The following is a 13,811-nucleotide window of genomic DNA, read 5'->3' on the forward strand; positions in this document are numbered from 1 at the left end:
TTCACGAATTATATATTTTCTTCTGCTATTTCCTAAAATACTTTTAATATCATATAAAAAGGACAACAATGCGTTACAAACAATTGTGAGCCCACACTCTGGTCCAGGAGAATACAGAATGCTGTGCTAGCTTCCACCACCATCTTTATAAAACCACACCGCAAAGTGCTGCTCTGAGAACTGATGAGTTAGCCTAACATTACTAAGTGTCATATGTTTCATTAACAGCTGGATGGGACTAGCTGCGAGATACACTGACCACACTGATAGTTGTGGGGTGACTACAACCTATGTCCTATTTTGAGGTCCAGGTTTAGATGCAGTGGAGGACTGGTGCCCCACTCGGCGCCACTGTGGAGCATCTACACATGAAGACCGTCCTTGGAGAAGAAGGCCGCTGAGGCTTACATGTAACTTGGAGTTCGGACAGGAGCCCACCGTTGAGTTTGTTTCCATTCTTCTGCAGTCTGTAATGGGGGTCCACACTGGGGGTCTTCTGCCGTCTGTAATGGGGGTCCACACTGGGGGTCTTCTGCCGTCTGTAATGGGGGTCCACACTGGGGGTCTTCTGCCGTCTGTAATGTGGGTCCACACTGGGGGTCTTCTGCCGTCTGTAATGGGGGTCCACACTGGGGGTCTTCTGCCGTCTGTAATGGGGGTCCACACTGGGGGTCTTCTGCCGTCTGTAATGGGGGTCCACACTGGGGGTCTTCTGCCGTCTGTAATGGGGGTCCACACTGGGGGTCTTCTGGGCTCCTAAAGGGAGGGGCAATTACATGTTTAAAGGACATAGGAGCATGTAAACAGTAGTCAGTTTTAACTAGAATTCCAACAGGTTAATCCTGCTTTCTGAGATACCCTCAAGATGTTTAAACTGAACAACAAAAGTGCAGCCGTTTTAAACACATTGGCAAACCAAACTTGTTTATATAGAGATGAGCATTCACCTGAAACCTATAGTAGACCTAGTAGGAGCGAGTGAGGTTGTTGCCCTGCTCCTGCAAGCTGACAAGCAGGTCATCTATCTTCTCCATGTTCTGGGAGGCGGTCATGCTGTTCTGCATGCTCCCTGACTCAGACATGGACTGGTTGAGCAGCGACTGGATCTGGGCCTCGCTCTCTCTCTGGTTCTGACCAGACTGACTGATGGCAATGATCTGATCAGAAAGAGTGGTTCCAGGAGAGTTTATCAGCTGGCCACACTCTGTATGGGGAAGAAAGGGGTATTCACTGACTACATGCCACATGAAATGTTAAATGTTAGCATCATACTGTTTTCTGGAGTATACTAAAAAAGCTGACATTTGATAAAAAGGACAGAAATCATAATCATGAATCCTTACCGTTCTGAATCCCAAAGAGGAAGAGGCCTGGCTGCTGGGCCTGGCTGGGCTGGTTGAGGGTCCCACTGACTGCTGTCTGGAACAGAGACCCTGGCTGCTGCACGGGGGAGGAGGTGGTGGTCTGCAGGCCTGCCACCCCATTCTGGGTGCTGAAGATGCCCGTCTGCGGGAGCTCCTGGGCAGCCATGCCACCCTGCAGGGCAGCCATGTTAGATTGGGGCATGAAGAGGGAGACGGGCTGCTCTGGGCCATTGTTGGAGCTGGTGATCAGCTGCATGGGCTGCTGCTCTTGGAACAGGCCCTGCTGGAGAGGCTCCGAGGGGTTCCCCACCACCTGGCTCTGGTCCTGGAAGGCCATGGGCTCAGAGGGCTCCTGCTGGCTAACCGTCACCATGCTGGCCTGAGAGAACAGCATGGAGGGGTTCTGGGGCTCCTGAGAGTTCAGGCTGCTGCTGCTCATGGGGGGCATCTGGCCCTGGCCGCTGAACAGCAGACTGGGGGGCTGCTCCGGAGTGGAGAGGGGGTTGCTGCAGAACAGTAGGCCGGCCTGCTGCTGCTGGGTCTGAGAGAGAGTGTTCGCAGGTGGATGAGGGGAGATGTTCTGAAACATGGAGTTCTGCTGAGGTGGCTGAGGCTGAGGCTGGGAAGGCTGCTGCTGCTCCATGGGGGTCCCCTGCTGGATTGGGGAAAGCTGGGTCTGAGCCTGGAACACTGACTGGGGCTCAGGGGCAGAGGTCTGCAGGGCACTGAGGAATGCCAGCTGCTGCTGCTGGCTGCCGTTAGCGGAGAGCTGCCCGGGCAGGGCACTCTGGGGGAGGAACAGGTTGGCGGCAGAGGGGGGCTGCTCTGGGGAGAGGCTGGTCCTACTCAACACTGTCAGGGTGTTCTGGAAGAGGGCTGCCTGGACCTGCTCCTGGGTGGGAGAGGCCTTCTGAGTGTGGAACAGCGCCCCCTGTGGGTCCTGTGCCTCAGCCAGGGGGCTGGGGTTATGGAAGAGGGGTGGAGAGGGATGAGGAGGGGTCTGCTGGAGGAAGTTGGTCTGAATGGAGAGGAGCTCATTAGCTTGCTGAAAGAGCGCTGCTTGCTGCTGCTGTTTCTGTTGTTGCTGCTGCTGTTGGGCCTGCTGAAAGAGGGAACCATGGTTCTGCACCATGCCCTGCTGGGAACCCTGCTGTTCAGTGTTCTCACCTCGAGAACCGCCCTGGAATATGCCACACTGCATGGGCATCTGTGACTGAAACAGCTGCAGGTTCTCCAACACTTGCTGTTGCTGTTGCTGGTGTTGAAGTTGTTGCTGCTGCTGCTGTTGAATTTGTTGCTGTTGAATTTGCTGTTGCTGAATTTGTTGTTGCTGTTGTTGCTGAATTTGTTGTTGTTGAATCTGTTGTTGTTGCTGTAGTTGCTGTTGCTGAATTTGTTGTTGCTGTTGTTGCTGAATTTGTTGCTGCTGTTGTTGAATTTGTTGTTGTTGAATCTGTTGCTGTTGTCGCTGTTGCTGCTGGCTGCAGTACCCTTTGGCCTGCAGTTGTCTCACTGCTTGTTCCAGTTGGGCCACCTCGTCTGGGGGGAATATGGGCAGCTGGTGTTGCTGGGGAGCAGGCTGAGGGGCCTCCAGTAGTTGACCGAGCCTCCCTACCGCCCCAGCGTTGTTGCCGGCCCTGTCCTGCCCCAGCCCCTCTCTGGGCTCCAGGAGGAACTGCTGAGGCCCAGGTTGGAGTAGAGAGTCTGCAGGCACGGGGAAGGAGTTGGTGGGAGCGATGTCCTGCTTCTGTATGGTGCTCAGGGCCTCTGCACTGTTGAAGACTGCTGTTTGGGATTCGTCAGGGTCACTGGCAGGCCGCGGCAAGGAGTTGGAGAACGGGCTGTTGTTGGGAAGGTTGGAACTCATGTCCAGCGTCTGCTGGGCCGAACACATGACATCAGGGGTCCGCTGAGAATACAAAAAACAGATGATACCTGCTAGCTTTTTATATATTTTGGGTGGAAAATATGGTTCATATGGATATGGTTCAACTATTTAATGAGGCATTATCACAGCCAAGGCTAATGAATGCATTTGTAGATCTTTTACCTTGAACACGCCAGCAGAAGTGAGGTTGCTGGAAACCTCCATTGGCGTGACCTCTTCTCTCTTCACAAGAGGCAACATTGGGGGCATCAAGGCACCATCAATTACTGTAGGGGCGTGAATGACAATGTTACAATTTTGTCATACTGAAAGCCAAGATACAGGAGTACACTTGACACCCCTCACACACACCTATACATTACAAACAAGAACACACGATACAGCATGTACAGCACGGTAGAGATATACTCTACCTTTCATCCGTTCATCAAAAGAGCAGGGCTTGCCTGGAGATGGGACTTCTTTCTTCACAGATATGTCCCCTGAGACATACACAAATAAGCAGGTTGAGTTATGGACATGCAAATCAGATGACCTTATTCTTCATACCCTGTCTCATTCTCCATCCTCTGCATGTCAGGATTTCATTTACAAAAATATAATATGAAATTAAATGTTACTGTATAGAGGGAAAAACAATGAGGAATAAATCTGTATGACTTGACTGTTTTGTAAAGGGTGCTGCCTAATCCGGTATAATGTTTAGTACATACTGTCTATAAAAGGGTATTTTTTTAGATGGATCATCTACACTTCCATGTTTTGTTTAATTGTTTTAGTTCCTTTCTCTGCCACTTCCTGCTTGCTCATTGACAGTTCGTGCCACAGTGCCCAAAGGACGTTTTGACGACTGGAAGTGATGAGAGAGAAAAGGAGGAGACAAATCCTCCTCTGTTCCCGAGTGGGCATGGCTTCCTGCACCAAAGACTGGAATGGTACATTTAGAGCAGGCTAGAGGATATATCCACCTAATCCAGTAGTGGTGGTAGAGTAATGGTTGTAATTTAGAGTGGCTGAAGACGTGCTCTGAGGAAATTCTGCTTTAAGGTGGCGCAGGAGGAGTAAGAGGAAGAACGTTTGTTCATTGACTTATCACAGACCTGGTTCTGGAGTGTAGGTAAAAGGCTGCACGTCATGGGATCGGCCAGCATTGGTCACCACGTAAATCCCCACACACACCGCTGACGCGATGGCTGGGTTCTGGTATGGAGGAACCTTCACAATCAAGTGATTCTGAGGGGAAACGCATGACAGACAAATCCACTTAGCTAACAAAAATGTACAGTAGCCCCAAGCTTAAAATGACATACAGTGGGGAAAAAAAGTATTTAGTCAGCCACCAATTGTGCAAGTTCTCCCACTTAAAAAGATGAGAGAGGCCTGTCATTTTCATCATAGGTACACGTCAACTATGACAGACAAAATGAGGAATTTTTTTTCCAGAAAATCACATTGTAGGATTTTTAATGAATGTATTTGCAAATTATGGTGGAAAATAAGTATTTGGTCAATAACAAAAGTTTCTCAATACTTTGTTATATACCCTTTGTTGGCAATGACACAGGTCAAACGTTTTCTGTAAGTCTTCACAAGGTTTTCACACACTGTTGCTGGTATTTTGGCCCATTCCTCCATGCAGATCTCCTCTAGAGCAGTGATGTTTTGGGGCTGTCGCTGGGAAACACGGACTTTCAACTCCCCTCCAAAGATTTTCTATGGGGTTGAGATCTGGAGACTGGCTAGGCCACTCCAGGACCTTGAAATGCTTCTTACGAAGCCACTCCTTCGTTGCCCGGGCGGTGTGTTTGGGATCATTGTCATGCTGAAAGACCCAGCCACGTTTCATCTTCAATGCCCTTGCTGATGGAAGGAGGTTTTCACTCAGAATCTCACGATACATGGCCCCATTCATTCGTTCCTTTACACGGATCAGTCGTCCTGGTCCCTTTGCAGAAAAACAGCCCCAAAGCATGATGTTTCCACCCCCATGCTTCACAGTAGGTATGGTGTTCTTTGGATGCAACTCAGCATTCTTTGTACTCCAAACACGACGAGTTGAGTTTTTACCAAAAAGTTCTATTTTGGTTTCATCTGACCATATGACATTCTCCCAATCCTCTTCTGGATCATCCAAATGCACTCTAGCAAACTTCAGACGGGCCTGGACATGTACTGGCTTAAGCAGGGGGACACGTCTGGCACTGCAGGATTTGAGTCCCTGGCGGCGTAGTGTGTTACTGATGGTAGGCTTTGTTAGTTTGGTCCCAGCTCTCTGCAGGTCATTCACTAGGTCCCCCTGTGTGGTTCTGGGATTTTTGCTCACCGTTCTTGTGATCATTTTGACCCCACGGGGTGAGATCTTACGTGTAGCCCCAGATCGAGGGAGATTATCAGTGGTCTTGTATGTCTTCCATTTCCTAATAATTGCTCCCACAGTTGATTTCTTCAAACCAAGCTGCTTACCTATTGCAGATTCAGTCTTCACAGCCTGGTGCAGGTCTACAATTTTGTTTCTGGTGTCCTTTGACAGCTCTTTGGTCTTGGCCATAGTGGAGTTTGGAGTGTGACTGTTTGAGGTTGTGGACAGGTGTCTTTTATACTGATAACAAGTTCAAACAGGTGCCATTAATACAGGTAACGAGTGGAGGACAGAGGAGCCTCTTAAAGAAGAAGTTACAGGTCTGTGAGAGCCAGAAATCTTGCTTGTTTGTAGGTGACCAAATACTTATTTTCCACCATAATTTGCAAATAAATTCATTAAAAATCCAACAATGTGATTTTCTGGATTTTTTTCCCTCAATTTGTCTGTCATAGTTGACGTGTACCTATGATGAAAATTACAGGCCTCTCTCATCTTTTTAAGTGGGAGAACTTGCACAATTGGTGGCTGACTAAATACTTTTTTCCCCCACTGTACATCAAATCCTGTGACAAACGTGTGTCAACATCCCTTATAAAACATGTGCAAGTGCAAAATTACTTTGATTCAATAATCAAGCGACGTCAGCACAATGTAGAGTTGAAAGAGAGAAAGAGACACAATGGACTCTGTACGTCATCAACTAGTTCAGACACACAACACCTTTCTAACTTTGCTGACTAGTAAAAGGTGTGGTGGTGAATTTACATGGTTTGCCTGGTTACAAATTGTGAATAATATGTGAAAGACGTCTAACACCTCAGGGCTCAGACAACTGATTGAGGCTTAGCTAACACAGCTCTGACCCTCTGGCTCCCAAGGGCAAAGGTTTATGCAGGACTGTTGAGACACGCTTACCACTGTGGCTCACAGTAATTAGGTCACAAAACAATGAGGCCATTCACCTCACTGAGTGAGTAGCAATTTAAGATGATTACATCTAAACCTACAAATCTCAAATGGCTGCTGTTATCTAATCAACCCGTTAAATCATTTGCATTAATCATTCTAGGACCACAATAAGCAGAGAATTTTCTTATTTACCTGGTGAAACAGCTCCATGTCAATTTCAGCCTCTGCCTTCCAAGACTTCTCATCTTAGGGGGAAAAATTATCGGTTTCATTAGTATGGTAGGTAAAGGAATAAATATAAAATGGCCAAGTTTACATTATTCATATAAAGTAAGGACATGGATTTCAGACAATACTTGGTTGTGTAGGCCTACCTGATACATTTTCCTGAAATATGACTTTGGTGTCCTTGAGGAAGTTCTTCCCAATAATGAAGACCTCCTCACCCCCCTTCACCGAGCAACTGTGGAGGGACTTCTTCAGAATCTCAGGCACCCCTGCAGGCTGGGCTGTAGACAAGACACAAACAGACTGTCAGGCTTCTTTAACTAGTATTCTGTCACGGGTTCAGAACTGCTGGCCTTCTCAGGAAGAACCAGGGGATGCCAACAGAAAAGCTTAAACCAATTGCTCAAGAGTACCTTGTGATTTCTTGGAAGGCACACATAGTAATTGTGCTTTAATTGCTTTGCCAGGAAAAATGTGAGCTGAGCTGGCATTAATAAAATAGTGTGTATGTGCATGTGCTTGAGATTTGTTCGATTTTTTTTTATTTTTTTTTGTATATAATCATTATCCAGACAGTAAAATGACTGTACTATAGGTCAAGTTGACACTATCTTTGCAGTCCCCCTTTCTCACAGGCAAATAGAAATCCCCAAGTTTCTATAAACAACAAGCTCAGACTCCTCCTACTCCTCCGCCCTCCCCAGTTTTCACAGGCCTTCCTCACTCTCACCACCCCGCTCCACAGCACAACACACACAGACAGACAGACGCCATTGGAGATTTATATTTTATATTTTCTGGCCAGATTTTCCCTTGGTCGGATTGCACTCTGACATTGTAAACAATAGAAGTCCACACCTCTTTCTTCCCCCTTTCTTTCTCTCCCTCATTTTTTTGGAGAAGTTCTGCTTCTAAAACCACCGACAAATAGAATTTCTTATACCCCAGAGCAGTCTTTCCTATTTTTGCCACTCACAGCCACACCCTATGCCCACAACGGGAGGAACACATGACGCTGAAGAGAGTCTATATACATGGTCTCTGAACATTTACTTAAATTAGAAAACGATCTGCTAAGTATACATAACGCATTAGAAATGGAACTTCTAGACTGAATCATCTCTTCAGAGTGTTCAAGTCTTCAGCTTGGAACTTAAAAACAAGATGAAAACAATAAAACTAACCTATATTACAAATGCTCATAAGGCTATCCAGTCCAATTTTGACAGTAACGGCTCCCAATGGAGACTTCATTATTGACATCCTTGTCCTGACCCAAGCTCCTTTTCACTTTCCTCCTGTCCACCCAACCCCCTGAAGGAACTTTTTCCTCCCTCCCCCTAATCCCCTGGTGACGTGCGTCAGCTCTGAGCTCCGACAGCGTTCCTGAGAGAACTCCGGTAAGCAGATGCTATGAATAACCTAAAGCCACTCACTGCACAGGATGGGGGACGACGGTGTCTGTAACGTGAGCACCGAGCCGTCCGGCCTGGGGATGTTGACCCGAAACACAAGCCTGGCACGCGTGCTCTTCTTTTTGGAGCCGGCCACCCCGATACGAGCTTCCACATCAGCGTTACGCAGCTTCAGGATCCCCACGCAGTCCACCCTGCAGAGAGAGACACACACAGCACAGCTGTTAGACTGGCAGGCAGGCCTGCTGACCAAGGCCCCAGCGGCTGCAACAGCCCCCGACAGCCCCTAACACACTGAAACAGCCACTAACACACTCCCAATGGAGGATGACTAAGAGGAGCAGTCTCCATTATGTGTGATTTTACAGAATTGCAACAGCTATGGCAATAAGCAGATACATACGCAAGGGTCATGTTGTTGCTGGGGTCCAGGGACACTTCAATGACAGTGGTGCCCTCGGTGTCCACCTCCTTGCAGGCTGTGGTGTTGCGCCCCGTCACCCTGCAGGCCTGGTAGAACCCATGTGGCTTCACACGCCCAGCATCATTACCCACAAACACCTGGAGCACCACTGCCTCATTCACACCCTCCAGCTGTGGACAAGAAGGAAACAAAGAACACTCAGATCAGAAAATAGCGCAGCTGCTCCAAAGTCAACTCTACCTATTTATGTAAGTTACTAGAGAATTTCGAGCGTTGAATGTATTGTGCAAGTGATAGTTTTCACAAGAGCCAAAAGGGTGCAGCTAAAATAATGTACAAAAGTGAATACGTGATAGATAGTACCAGCTTTCTGCTTAGTAAGATGATAATGCCATATCTTATAGCATTCTATGATAATAGAACTGCAACTGCACAACTGCCTGTTTTGCCATTTACTTTGAGTAAAACATTTGAGGTATGCAATACATTGTGAATAGCATTGTTGATACAGAGATATGACAAAGAAATGCAAACAAAGTCACGATTTGACGTTGTAATCACTTCAAGAGAATAATGATAGTTACCTCTTTTCTCGGTGGACAAGAACATCTGTTGTTTTTATGTAGGTTATATAATATTTAGCAGGCACCAAAGCGACTTACAGTCATGCATGCATACATTTTACGTACCGGTGGTCCCGGGAATTGAACCCACTATCCTGGCGTTGCAAGCGCCATGCTCTACCAACTGAGTGCTGCCTTACAAGATGTGTTGTAACAGCTAGCTATAAAACCTTATTTCATAAAAAGAAAATACCCTGGGGTTGATACGTTGCATCACTTATACAAGTTTCTACATAGCCTGTGACAATCACTGAATCACTGACTTAAGCATGTTAACCCAATGTAGAGGTGTTATGTAACAATGAGTATGGAGCAGGTTGATGGTGGTGTTTGGTGAAGGACAGATAAAGGCATACTTACAAAGGAGTAGAGTCAAAACAGTGAACAGTGTATGGGGCACTGACTGTCCACAAAAAGCCCTAGATTCCCCAGCCCAGCACCCCTGTTCTTGTTGTTGGTTTAAGGCATACCTTTATGGTGGGGAAGCCCTGCTGAGTGCGGTCCTTCACTGACCCCCTGCTGCCCTCAGTCAGGTAGCGGGCTCTGTGCTGGGTCTCAGGCTGGACCAGGATCTTCAGCTCTTTGCCCTCACTCTTCTGAGGGAACTGGCTCGCTAGGGTCCCCCCTTTCTGATGGGTTGTCTGGGGGCCATCTGCCGAACTGCAAGACAGACTGGTTAGCTACAGTGTCAGCCCAACAGCTCCTAAACAACCTACATTGAAACAAGCAACACTACCATTGACTACAATACGCTTGCTTATATATAATGCAGGGGACTGTTTCCTTTCACTCATTCACAGCACTGTCCCCTGCTAACCCTAACCCTGCCTGTGTCCTTGTAATCATTGGGGACTGAGGGTGCACAACTTGGCGTTGGGTGGCACTGGCAGCAACCCTCACCCCCACTCCTACTCTCCTCCTTGTGTTCATTTATGTAAGGGGAGGAAAGAGCAGCTCCACTGCTGGCACCAAACGTCCTCTCGGTAGAAGAGAACTTGACAGGACTTGGAGACCGTCCACTTACTATCAAAGTTCCAGCCAAGCTGTGACCCCACCAGCAAATATCTGTGTGTGTGTTTGTGTTTGTGTGTGTGTGTGTGTATGGTGGAGCATAGGGGGTATTTGGAACTAGAGAGCAGCAGGAGACTAGTGAGGGATCCCCAAATAGTTGCCATGGTTTCCCAGTGACACTAGCGAGCAATGCAGAGTTTGGAGGCCCACTACCAAGCAGAGTCCATCAGAACCTCTTAGGGGATCCAGACTTATCGGTTTATTTAATCTGGTCTGCTTTCTCAGCGCTTTTCAAAGAGGCTCAGTGTGATTCACCATGGCTGACCATTGTTTGTGCTGTGGTATCCTGCCCCTCCCTAGCCTCTGATATGCCCGCTCTTCTTCAAGCACAGAGGAAAACGTTCAGCCAGTGGTTTGGTACGATTTCTGCTTGTTGTATAGTGGTTTTACACCTCTTAACAATGGGAATAAGTATGGAGCTAATTTAGATCAACTTCTTCAAAAATCAGGCAAGGTATAAAATGAACAGTTCTGTTGAGATGTCCATTCAATAGTAATTGTAAATGGCCACTGCCAATTTCAATGGTATAAGTCTATCAGTGTTTTTCCATGAATTAATCACTTTCTCTGACATGTAACTTGTCTTAATGTTCAAGATTCAAACGGAGAACTGAAACTTAACCACAACTTTACAGAGATGTAAAAGAAAAGGAAAGTTAACTCTGCAGACCAAAAGGAAGTAAACAGTAGGTTAGATAGGTTTCCACATGGGCTAATTTCACTGTAAAAGAGATCCAGGGGCACCCACCTTCCTTTGGTACAGGCCTTGCTGTCTGAGCCCAGCTGCGAGAGCACAAAGTGCGGCCCTTTGGCACTGTCTGCATCAAACACGTCCATGCTGGCCTCCTCGGCCGAGGCAGGCTTGGGGCCGGGCCGCTGGCGGGGGGTGCGCTTGCGGGACTTCCGGGGCACCTCTGTGTTGTCGTTGTAGGAGCTGGAGCTGACGATGCTGAAGTTGGAGGCGGAGTCATCCATCCAGATGCTGTTGCTCTGCTCTGAGTCCTGGAGCTGATCCTCCTGGCAGGACATGCAGCTGTCGTCAAACAGGTCCTCGGGCGGAGGCGAGATGTTCAGCACCGTCCGCCGTTTGGAGGGGGTCATCTGGTGGTGCTGCTGGGCCTCCTGGGATGCCCCCCCTCTTCCTCCTCCTCCTCCTCCTAGGGATCCGGCCCCTCCTCCTTTCTCGCCGCCAGCCCTGCCGCCACCAGCACTCCCACTGTTGCCAGTCCCGCCCTCAGCGCCAAGCATCTCTGCCACCACTCTGCTACTTACACCTTCGTCTGGAGCGGCGATGCCGGTGTGAGCAGAGGTCTGGTCGGTGGCTGAAGTAGTGGAGTGCATGGTGGAGCTGGAAGAGGTGGGAAAAGCACTGCGAGGGCCTCCCATGGTCATAGAAGAGGAGACGGTGGTGGCATCTACAGTGCATACAATTGGACAGTAAATAAAGGCATCTCAACCAGCATTGGCTAGCAGTCCCATTCAAGCAGCGAAATTTGTGCATGATTGTTTTTAGTTTTTTTAGTTTTTGCTTTTCTTTGGTCATCCAATTATAATTTTCACTTTTCTTTTATTGCATCATGATGTGTAAGTGTGTCTCTATGTGGGAGTATGAGTGTGTGTAGGTGAGTATGTTTGTACATGTGTGTTCTGACCCAAAAATGGGGGAAAGGGTCATATTATAGGATATGATATAAATGGAAAGTCATGAATCTTCTGACATGAAAATCTAATTATCTGAAATTGATAGTCAGTTTCTAATTCAATCTGCAAAAAATAGTACCCCAGAACATGAAGTAATCCAATTCTTTAGCCATCTTTCAGTGACACTGGGACTTGATTTTCAATAGCATTTACCATGAACAGAAATTAACTGGGAAATCTACATGAAGAAGGATGTTCAAATGAAATTAAGATTATCTGGTGTGTAAGATGATGCGTGCCAATTGGAGCTTTTTTTCATACAGGTTCAAACAATTTAGTTGGGACTGAGCGTAGCCACAGAGACAAGATAAACAAGCTTCTGACCTATGAAGCAGAGAACTGCAGACCATTTTATATGCAGACACTCCCTGCTTCAGAGGGAACTTCCTGGAATAAAAACGAGACAGCGAATGAGCAATAAGAGCTGAACATTCAAATGTAATAAAAACCTATGTTGAACAAAAAGTATGTGAAAATGGAACCGTCATTCAAGGGTCTCATTCTATTCCTGCTCAATATGTTTTTCTGAAAGTCCTCCTAAGACAATTTAGGAAACCTTAGCCAGGGTTGAAAATAGCAGCAAATGTTGAGTACATTTCAAAAGCATTCCTAGTTATCAGGTCTTCAATGCAGGGTACAGTACAGTGCAGCTTCAAGCAGGTGAAATGGCAGATGCTACATGGTAGATTGTTTGCACAGAAGTGGAAGATGACAAACTGGATTGTTTGGCTACTGTAGGGCTTGTCCCTGGCATAAAAGGGCAACAAAAACATGGAGTTGGAGAAAGCTTATCACACCCCATGTTAAGAAATAAAGCATTACAAACAAGCAATACCTGACTGTCTACTAGAGATATGATGGAAGAAGTGGAAGCCTTGGTAGCCTAAGGGCCTAGCACTAGGCTAAGGTCTGAGCATGGAGGTGAAAACCTGAAGACTGTTGCAGGAGAAGGGAGAGGAGTGAGAGGACAGGCAGACAAGCTATCCTAATTTGTAAAACCTATCTCGATACGCTGAATTTAAAAACAATCAAAAATAAAAGAGGTGCAACTAGGCTACACTTCATTCAAAACTGTAGTTACAGTCCTTATGACTGAAAAATAAGATAGCTTTTTGATGGTAATCGGAAGAATGCCAGATATCTATGACTCATTACAATCCAATGTGGTGCATTGTCTATGAGGAAATTCCAGTCACTTTACATTCCACCCACAAGCCCTCTCACTTTTCCTGTTCCAAATGCACTCATATAGGAACCATGCCAGAGTGCAACAATGTGGAGCACAATTTTGCTTTAATAGGTTTATATTTTTCTCAAATTAATTTTTTATGGCTAAATTGATTGAACTTATTGAAGAGTAGCCATGATAAACAGAAGAAATGGATAAAGCCATACATCTATTTATGCTCTGGTGAACAAGAATGCTTTCAAAACATACAGCACATTGCTTCTGTTTGCGGAAATCCATACAATCTAGCAAACAGACAAAAAACTTTCACCTGATTGCAGATGGTAGGGAGCAGCTATTTTACCCAATAGATTATAGATTACATTTTTTATTCAAGAGACAGGAATAGTTTTAGTTCAATTGGGATCCAGCAAGACAGCAATTTGTTCCCCATGGCAGCTGTAAGCTTCCTCCCACAGACCCCACATGCAGATCCTAGGAGGCAAAAGAACTAGTTCCATTTTCACAACCATGTAATATCAAATGAAAATCAGTTTAAAAACAAGAATAAACATAACAGTAGTGGTTTTGAAATGCTGAAGGATTAGTTCATTACAAAATTATAAAAAGTAGAAAATCTAAATATGATGCTTTCCTT

The 13,811-nt window shown here is 46.5% G+C and overlaps 1 protein-coding gene across 7 annotated transcripts in view; it reads right to left on the minus strand.

Annotated features, from left to right (window-relative positions):
- Positions 1-668: 668 nt before the first annotated feature.
- The window catches only part of LOC121556362 (nuclear factor of activated T-cells 5-like), a 51,825-nt gene continuing 38,682 nt past the window's right edge, over positions 669-13,811 (minus strand). For 3 of the 7 annotated variants that reach the window (XM_045210109.1, XM_045210106.1, XM_045210108.1), the window contains exons 2-14: positions 12,310-12,372; positions 11,033-11,699; positions 9,684-9,873; positions 8,570-8,760; positions 8,188-8,360; positions 6,898-7,032; positions 6,716-6,768; positions 4,353-4,485; positions 3,666-3,734; positions 3,415-3,518; positions 1,344-3,273; positions 948-1,204; positions 669-756 (exon numbers count right to left, since the gene is read on the minus strand). In XM_045210109.1, the coding sequence (XP_045066044.1) occupies positions 966-1,204; positions 1,344-3,273; positions 3,415-3,518; positions 3,666-3,734; positions 4,353-4,485; positions 6,716-6,768; positions 6,898-7,032; positions 8,188-8,360; positions 8,570-8,760; positions 9,684-9,873; positions 11,033-11,676 (3,861 nt within the window). In that variant the 5' untranslated portion in view covers positions 11,677-11,699; positions 12,310-12,372 and the 3' untranslated portion in view covers positions 669-756; positions 948-965. Of the gene's footprint in view, positions 757-947; positions 1,205-1,343; positions 3,274-3,414; positions 3,519-3,665; positions 3,735-4,352; positions 4,486-6,715; positions 6,769-6,897; positions 7,033-8,187; positions 8,361-8,569; positions 8,761-9,683; positions 9,874-11,032; positions 12,373-13,811 lie in introns of all 7 variants that reach the window. The other 4 variants (XM_045210104.1, XM_045210110.1, XM_045210105.1 and 1 more) reach the window with 2 other exon arrangements.

This window comes from Coregonus clupeaformis, chromosome 33, assembly GCF_020615455.1.
Source record: "Coregonus clupeaformis isolate EN_2021a chromosome 33, ASM2061545v1, whole genome shotgun sequence".
In the NCBI taxonomy this organism is placed as follows: Eukaryota; Metazoa; Chordata; class Actinopteri; order Salmoniformes; family Salmonidae; genus Coregonus; species Coregonus clupeaformis.